The sequence below is a fragment of the Gavialis gangeticus genome, unplaced genomic scaffold (assembly GCF_001723915.1).
Source record: "Gavialis gangeticus isolate Ggan-Ray unplaced genomic scaffold, GavGan_comp1, whole genome shotgun sequence".
Lineage (NCBI taxonomy): Eukaryota > Metazoa > Chordata > Crocodylia > Gavialidae > Gavialis > Gavialis gangeticus.
In genome coordinates this window covers 161,345,343-161,354,549 of record NW_017728992.1, presented here as the reverse complement: position 1 = coordinate 161,354,549, position 9,207 = coordinate 161,345,343, and the positions used below count along the sequence as shown (strand labels likewise).

The following is a 9,207-nucleotide window of genomic DNA, read 5'->3' as shown; positions in this document are numbered from 1 at the left end:
TGCAGTTTTTCAGGTATTTTTAATAAGTAAAGGAATCTGACTTGTCATCAAAAACTGCATGGTTCTTACTAAGACTTACATTTGGAAATCATAGCTAAGTTGAGGGCAAATGAAGGTTAGAGTGTCTTTGTCTGCTGCATTACTTGGTTTCTAGTCCTTTCATGCTCAACAGCACATGCTCTTACTTTATTTTCGTTATTATTTGTATTATCATAGCATCTAGAAACAACAGCCATGGACAAGGTCCCCATTCTGCAATGTACAAACAGACAGTCCTGGCCCCAAAGAACTTACAGTCTGAGTGTGAAGGCATGAAGGTATGGACATGTACATCTGGAGCCATTTCAAAAGGGGAGCAGATGATTAGGAGCATTCAGAAGCTGGTACATCCTAACCATTATGTGTGGACAAGCCAGAGCATTACAAAATTAGCAAACCTGCTCCAATTTAACCCTGAATGAAGCATGGTAAGACTGGAGCTCTTTTGCTACATTTGTATCATTCCTAGCTTGTCCACACACAATTGTTAGAACCTAACAGCTGCTGCACAGTTCAGAGGAAGGTATGGGCTCTGGACATTAGGGTATTTACACACACATTTTTAGATCCAGTTCCAAAAAGGGAGAAGTTCTCTCCCTTTTGAAGAGAGGAGTTCCTCCTTCCTTTTTGAAACAGTTCCAAATGTGCATGTGTCCAGACCCGAGGATAAGAGGTGAGAGATGCAGACAGACAGACAGACAGGGAACCACAAGGAACAAAGTGACATTACTGGCCAGCCTAACGGTCACTGGCATCAGCACTTCAAGCTGTTTCGTAGGCATTGTCACAAAGGAGAGTTTTATGGAGCCAATCTGAAAGCATGTAACCAAGCACCTGGGGGGATGATTACAAGGAGCTCCTCCCAAGCATGTGAGGCAACATAAAACATGAGGGTAGTTGTTTGAAAAAAAAATCTAATGAGTGATACCGGCTGGCAATCACAGGCTGATCAAAGATCGGAATCAACCTTTCTACACTGAATGAGAGGGTGAAGACAGACTATAAAGAATTTTGAAAATGAAGACAAGGAATTTATGTTTGACTCAGCTGAGAAGAGGGAGCCAGTGAAGGGCGGCACAAGAGGTAATAAGCTCTAATTGATGTGCTAGGAAAGATTTTGTAGCAACATTCTGTGTGCAACCCTCTATTTGTCAATGCCAGCAAAAAGGAGGTTGGGCCAATAAAGGACTCATCTTAGAGATATTATGCAGACAGATCTGGTAGACTTAGATGTAGCCTGGATGTAAGGACCTATATATAAGTCTAAGTCAACTATGACACCAACCTTACCAGGGTGAGTGTCAAGAAAGATGGTAATGATGTTTTCCACACCAAAAGTAAAGTAGTACAAAGGGTTTTGAGACAGGGGAGTGTGATGAAGAGATCTATTTTAGCTATTTTGAGCTGGAATTGACAACTGTAATCAATGAAATGATGCCAGGGTGACAGGTGGCGATTTTAATTTGGACAGAACACTAGTTATAGTGTTTTACATTTTGCCAGCATTGTGTGAACTTTGGTGTAATGTGAAGGATTCACTTACTCCCTTGCTTGTATTTACGTATAAACGGCGATCATGGAATTGCCTTTGAGGTAAATAAGTAAATTTCAAAAGATGTAAGAATACCTGCCATAATCTTTATTCTTACCTGTAGTCCTTTGTATGCTAGAGCTCGCCTATAAAATGCTTTAATATTAGTATCTTCTATTTGAAGAACATGATCACAGTCCTGTTTAGCCTCTTCGTATTTACACAGTTTCAGGTGACAGAGAGCTCTACCATAACACAACAAAACACAGTGCAGGATAAGGGAATTGTAACATATTGAATTGCTGACAGTATCTGATTCAAAACATTGAATTATGTTGCTTGATTCTATTCCAAATCAATTCTCTGCTCCCCCTCCCCCCTAAACACATATATTGTGGAATTCTTCAAAAATACCTGAGTGTAATTTATCACAGCAATACATTAATAGTTTCTATTTAGGACCAATTCCTGCAATGTTTCCGAGGGGGGAAAAATAAAAAGTCAATGTAGTCACTCAAAAGGTCAAAATAAAGCATGGGGGGTAAGTTTGCAGAATCAGGGCCCCTGTCAGCTGCTTAATGCCAAAATGGGGCAATCCTTCAATGGTAGCTAAAAAAAATGTAGAAGTGTCACTCCCTATTTCATTAATATTGTTTTCTGCAGTTTCTCGCACAACAGTATTTTCTGGGGGTCTCCCAGCCTACCATTGACCTATTCAAACCTTCTTAGTTTGTAGAAAGAAAAAGAATTATGACTGCAGCTGAAAACTGTCCTTTAAAAATTAACACTACTTTATTATTATGACCAGGGATCCAGGTTTTCCATTTCCCATGGGAAAACAGAAAAAAGACATGTATTTCCCTTTTTGCCCAAGAGAAACATGCAAATTTTGCAGTTTTGCAAAGAGCTCTCTTCCGGCTAGCAGAGTTCCAACCTGCAAGGGCCTGTGCGGAGCAGGAGGAGGGTGGTCAGGCAAGGGATGCCATATGCATGTGTGCACATGGCCACCAGGCAGCCTGGACAGTAGCTCCTGCAGGTAAGTCTGGTGGTGGTGGAGAGAGAGGGAGATTGAGGGCCACACAGGGAGGGAGTTGGACAGGGCTGGAGCTGGGGTTGCTGCCAAGCCGGGTGGTGTGTGGAGCCCCAGCAGGGAGTGGGATGGGGCCGCTGGCAGCTCGTCCAGGAGGCAGGGGGGTAGGGCAGGCTCCCCACACTGCACGCACTTCCAGGGAGCAGGGAGGACCCATGCCTCCAAGATCTATGCATTGGGCGGGTGCAGGCTGCCCGCTACAGACTAGGGCTCCCCGCCCTGCTGCCCTCCCCCAGGACCTCCGTAGCCCAGTGGGCAGGACCCAGTGCAGTGGGGCAGAATGGGGCCGGGTGGGGAAGCTACTTGCTGCTGTGAGCCCATCACCCTGGCAAGGTGCCCCCTGCCCATCCTGCAGCAGTGGGGGTGGCAGTTTGGGGTTGTGCCCCTCACTGCTTTGAGTGGGCAGGGGGTGCCTTGCCAGGGCAGCACAGAGCTCACAGTGACAAGGAACTTCCCTACCCAGCTTCACTCTACTCTGCCATACTGGGTCTTGCCCACCAGGCTGTGGAGGCCCCATGGGGAGGGCAGCAGGGTGGGGAGCTCAAGCCTGTAGTGGGCAGCCTTTACCCACCCTGTGCACAGATCTGGGGGATTTGGGTCCTACCTGTTTCTACCCCCAGTAGTGTGCATGGCAACAGAGAGCCAGCCCTACCTCCCGCCTGAGCCTGCAGCAGGCAGCCCGCATTGCCCTCCCCACAGGCTCCGCTCAGCTGTGCTGCCCATGGGGGAAAGGGAGCTGGGCTCCATGCTCCGCTACACTTCAGCAGCTGCCACTTCCTATGGGTGGCAGCTGAGGCTCAGGCACTGCTGCAAGGGGCAGGGGACTGCAGACCCAGCTCTAGTAACCCTGTCAGCTGGGGCTCACTTCCAGCAGGGCTGGGGAGGCACTGGGCTGTGAGTGGGAGGCAAGGAGCGCCAACAAGGCCAGGGGGCTAAGGGGGCAGGGGGAGCTCTGATTTTCCATGATAAAAAATGCAAAATCAAATACTAAAATATATAGGTATTAGAATACATTTTTATTATAGTGACTGAGGCACTGGGAGGGTTCCAAACTGCTGTTTCATTTTAATCATGGATTTTAGTGTTTTAATCCGAGAATTTTAGATTTTTTTTAATCAGAGAAAATCAGGATCCCTGATTATGACCACTTATCTTTAAAAAATGTACAGCTTTTCTGAAAGATATTTGAAATTTTTCCATAATTCTCACGATGTCACTACATATGAGATTTAAGGTATCCAACCATGACACTGATATTCTTGGAAAATGGAACAAAATACAACAAATTTTCATTTTACAAATTCATTACAACAGTTACTACAGTCTCTTACATAGAGACCTTGGAAAACATTTTCAATCACTTTAAACATGCTGTCCCTAAAAAAATAAAGATAACTATGGATTAAAATAAGAAGTTATTTGAACCACAACTCAAAATTGGAAAATCCACAACCACATTGGAAAATCCAATCTTCTGTAATATAAAAAAAAGTGAGTAAAGTGCATGAAATTATCAGCAGTCATGATTTAGAATCAAACATTGCTATCTAGGAAACTTACAAAATGGGGCAGAGATTTCAGCTCCTTACCTGTTAGTGTAGACAGCACTCTCCTGGGAGTTCAACTTCATGCACTCATTGTACTTTATTACAGCTTCATTATATTTACCCTTCTTTACTAATTCATTCCCTTCAGTCTTCAGGATTCTGAACCTCTCTTCAGTTTTTTCACCTAGGTTTCAAAAGGACCAAATGTTATTTAAAGACCGACCAATTTATTATGCACAAATTAATAATTTATCCTAAGAACAACACATTTTCCCCAAGGTAGCTCAAGAGAGATAGAGTAACTCCCTCAAGTCACAGTTTTCTCCCTGGTCTCACCCAATGGGCCAAATAGGAATCTGACAGTGCAAATGTTCCCCAATACACTGGTACAGGTATACTGCAAGGTGCAATGGGAGTGCAGATCCCCAGCGCCACACATTCACTGCCCTCAGCCTTCTCTCTCTTGCACACTCTGGAAGGATGACAGGTCTTCTGAGGAACCTGATTCTCCTGTAGTGCTATCATTGACACAGGTGGATTGAGCACACATGTAACAAAGTGCCTGTCACCATACTAGCCAGGCCAAATTAAATAACTAAACAAACAACATTTTTCAACTTATTATTGAAAAGAAAGCAATTCTGAATAACTTAAAGACAAGTAACTGTAAATATAAATTTGTCTACAGGACCCTGGCACATGGAACCTGGTGGAGGTGGCATTGGGTCTGGGGCCCTAATCCCAGCCTGCAGGGCTGGGTGAAGGTGTCAGGAGGTCCTGGGCCCCCAGTCCAAGCAAGCTAGATGGGACGGAGGCAATGCAGGGCTCCTTCTGGTCCCTAATCCCAGCATGCAGGGTCAGACAGCAGCAGCTGATCTGGGTGTGCAGGTCTGATCCTGAGATGCAGGTTCCAATCTAGACCACAGACTGGCCTAAACACTGAGCACCACTGGGTCCACATGCAAATTAAATCTAATTCTTCTTTTCAGAAATATTTGTGGTCAGCTAACTTTCTTCAGCTAACATTCTGAAAAGTAATGGGATGCTTCCAGGAGTGGATCGAGGATACTGGAACTAGGGCGTGGGTTGGGCGCCTTACTGGTATGGGGGATGCAACCAGCAGCTGAGACCAGAGATCTTGGCAGTGGACAGCTCACTGGACATGTGCTAGACAGCCAAGGAGAGGTGCAACCACACCACAGCACTCCCCCAGATCCAGCCCCCAAAGCTTCTTGCTTTTCACATTTAAATTTTCCTTTTTGAAACTATAGATGTGCATATGTTACACATACTGTTGATCTGCAGCTGTTTATCTCCACTGACATCTGTGACGCTCTTTTGCTTAGTCTCTGAAGTAAAGGTTCCTCCATCCCATCTGTGCTGTTGAGCAGAAACAGGGACAACTGGAATTGGTGATAGCTTCTCCCTCCAACTTGGACCATCCTGATCTATTAGAGTTCTTGTTATTCTAAAGAAAAACACACATTTTCCATATATTTATTCTTTTTATTATTTAAAGTTAAAAATAACTAAGCAGTTTTCAGTAAAAAAAACTCATTAAAAAAACACAAAAAACTGAGTGCCCAATTTAAAATGTACTGTCTTCATTTTTTTTAAAGAAACAGGTCCTAAATTCCTTTTTTAATTTGTTTTTATGCTTCCTGTTAAAATGGAAGAGTCTTTTCAGCAGTGGAGAAACTAACTTCCACCTGAGCCAGCAAAACATTTAAGTACAAGATTAACTGCAAGATAGCTCCCCAAATCCAGCCTAAAAATATAAACTAAAGAAACTAAAGGAGGCAGTAGAGGAGAGAGAAAGCACTGGATCAAGACCTCAGCGCAGGTAATCAAATTAGCCCATCAAGGGTTATACAAAGCTGTATAGTTTTGTAGCAACTTTTAAAAAAAAGAAATATTAATCACTAATAAAACCAGTCACTGAGAGGCCTTCTTAATTTAGAAAAACGTACTGTAATCCACCCTGAGCCTTTTGTCAGGAGGACAGCACATGAATCTAATAAATGAAGTGCTACTTCAGACAAGATTAAAATCTACTGCATATTTTAACTGTATTTCTTGATCCTGAAGTTTGATCATTTGACATAGCACTCATGCAAAAATATATTAAATATATTTTTCAGATGTAATTGCATTAAATAAATTTAGGAAAGGATATACATCTGAAAAAGGATGAATAGCATTGAATGTAACATTAAGGATGTGGTAGGGATAAAGAAAAGCAAAGCAGATGGACATGTTTCACCCTTAATTTTATTCTCTTAAATTTTCTGTAGACCTTAAATATGAGTAATGCTTATAAAATTAAGGGTATTTCAGTATTATAGTATAACTATACAAGGAGAATAGGGCCAAATACTCCTCTCCTTACTTAGGCCTATGAGAAGTTTTACTGATTTAAGTATATTTTATCATGTAATGTTCTACTATTCTACAAAGTAACAGAATTAAAATGAATTCTGATAAACTGTTAGACTTGTATGATGTATTGCTCTGTGCACTGTGCTAAATTGATATATGTAAATTTATTTTTAAAAGCAAACATAAGAATGGTATACAAGATATTTTTCACTCATTCCACATTATCAGGTTGCCTAATTTTTTCCCTGACTGAACAGTAACAATGTTTGTTGGTGTAGTAAGCAAAGATGCCTTACAGTAAGCTCTGTGTTATGTTCCCAAAATCATTATTGAGCCATTCTTTTGCAAAAGATTTTTTATTTTTCATTTAACTTCACTACAGCTTCATTCCCTAAAATAAAGCTAGTTTTTATAAAATTATGGGCACTCTATATACCTTTTTAATTTCCTCTTTTTTTTTCACTGTAAAATGAGTTATGTTACACACAGAAAGTCAGATAAAAAATTGCTAAAATACTATTCTGAGTGAGGAGCATGTCCAACTTCACACTAAACATGGACCCGTTTCCTTCCTGCCCAGCTCTTCTTGCCTTTGTAGCAATGTGGCTCTGACATTGCACAGATGGTCTGATGCAATGTCCATAGACAACTGAAAGATTCCTAATAACTAATTCTAAATGCTCGGGGGAGCAAACCACGTTTGTCCCTGGCCCTTGCCTGGGATGGATGGGATGAGGACGAGACTTGATGTAGCAACCCATTGTACCCACTTATTCTTCTGCATGAGGAAAGCTCTTAGGCCAAACATGGTATTTTGTAACAAAACATTCAGTCATGCTGAAATGTTAGAATTTACTGGCACCCATCAGAAAAATATAATACCATTCTCAAATGAAAGCTGGCAACAAAAGCTGCTGAGTAGTTCTGATGCAATTTAATAAGAGATATTAAAAGCAGAAAGAGACAATTAGAATGATAAGTCAATTCACTGAGAGGAAGGAGGCAGTCAGAGCCCAGTGCCATGGCATCTGCACTCTCACAATAACTAAAAGCCAACTGCAAAACTATCAGTCAATTCAACATAAAACTGAAAAAACAAAATCAGCCCAGAAATGTGATGTTGGGCACAGACGCAATAAAATGCTGCTAATTAAAACTTTTTGGAAAAGAAGAGCCCCAAATCTTAGTTCTGCCATACCACGATAAGGAACAGCGTCTGTAAGTAAGAACCTTTAGAATGAGAGGTCTTGCTATTACTCTTCAATGTGTATAAGGTCGGGAAATCACAAAAGGAAGAAACAAGCATCATGTAATAAACTCTCTCAGACAACTGCTATTTTTTTAAAAGGTGCACTGCAAAGTAATAATTTCTCACCCTCTCAGATATTCTTCTTTATGATATACAAAGCTAACCTCAATTTTTAAAAACATTTTAACCTGTCTTTTACATGAGTAATCCCCACCTCTGCAAGCAGGAAAGGAAGATCAGCAACTCAGGGTCATCTAATTTTCCCAATGTCACCATCTACTCCCCTCCCTTTTCCCTGCACTCCCACTCCCCACCCCCTGCCTCAGGAACTTTACAAAAACCTTCAATAAAAACAAGCAGCCAGGACCTTGTATAAAAGACAAATAGCAAAATATTAAAAAAAAAATACATTTTGAGGTTACCCTTTTAAATTAAAAGGGAAAGTAAAGGTAGGATCTCTGCCCTTTTTACTTTGCAGTTCACATTAAAAAGTAAAAAACCCCTTTCAATTGTCTTTCCTCACTGAAAATATCCTTTTCCATATTTGGTCAGCACTTTAAACTATAAATGAAGTAGGTAAGACACAGAATAAACTGTATTAAAAATTCAATATATGCAGCAGATCTATGCTCTAAGAATTTCCAAGCTGAAAATGAATTACCAGCAGAAGAGAAGAAGGAAGAAGCAACTGAAATAAGGTGATGGGTTGCCAGGGAGGAAAGAGTAATGAGCAGTGAAGCTAAAACATAAGGAAGGCCTAGAGAGGAGAAAATGAAGAATGTTAAGGGAAAAATATGAAGTAAGCTTAACACTAAGCAAGTTACAAAATCTACCTTGGGGAACTACCAGAAGTGCTTGCATGCATATACAAGATAAAAATAACAGAAGTAAAACTGCACAAAACCAGCTGGACATCAGTGATTTCACCAACCCAGAACAAAGCACAACACATAGACTCAGATTCTAGTAGCAAACTGCTAAGCAGGGGAAAAGTACCATCCATTAGAGCAGTGGTTCTCAAATTTATTTGTACCAGGACCAATTTGTAAACATCGAGGTCACTCCTGACACAGTACAAAGTAGAAAACAGCCCCCCAGCCCTGCTGGTGCCCCTCACTCCTGACCTGCTCCCATCCACCCCTAAGCCCCAGCCCCCTAGTGTGTGGGGCCAGGGTGGGGGCATGAGGGGGCATGTGCACCCCAAATCTGTGCACCCACAGCGGGCATGGGGCTGCAGCCTGGCCAGACTGGCACAGGCAGGAATCACCTCTCTAGCCCAGTAGGTGGGCCCAGTGCAGGAGGACAGAGCAGGGCAGCAGACTTGTTACTGCTGCTGCAGCCAGGACCCCTGCACCACCAGCAGTGCCAGTAT

The 9,207-nt window shown here is 42.1% G+C and overlaps 1 protein-coding gene across 2 annotated transcripts in view; it reads right to left on the bottom strand.

The window, feature by feature from the left end:
* Positions 1 to 9,207, bottom strand: part of SPAG1 (sperm associated antigen 1) — a 70,898-nt gene that overhangs the window by 10,795 nt on the left and 50,896 nt on the right. For both annotated transcript variants that reach the window (XM_019528007.1, XM_019528008.1), the window contains 3 exons: positions 5,500 to 5,675; positions 4,250 to 4,391; positions 1,689 to 1,815 (listed from right to left, as the gene is read on the bottom strand). In XM_019528007.1, coding sequence (XP_019383552.1) covers positions 1,689 to 1,815; positions 4,250 to 4,391; positions 5,500 to 5,675 — 445 coding nt within the window. The remainder of the gene's footprint in view (positions 1 to 1,688; positions 1,816 to 4,249; positions 4,392 to 5,499; positions 5,676 to 9,207) is intronic.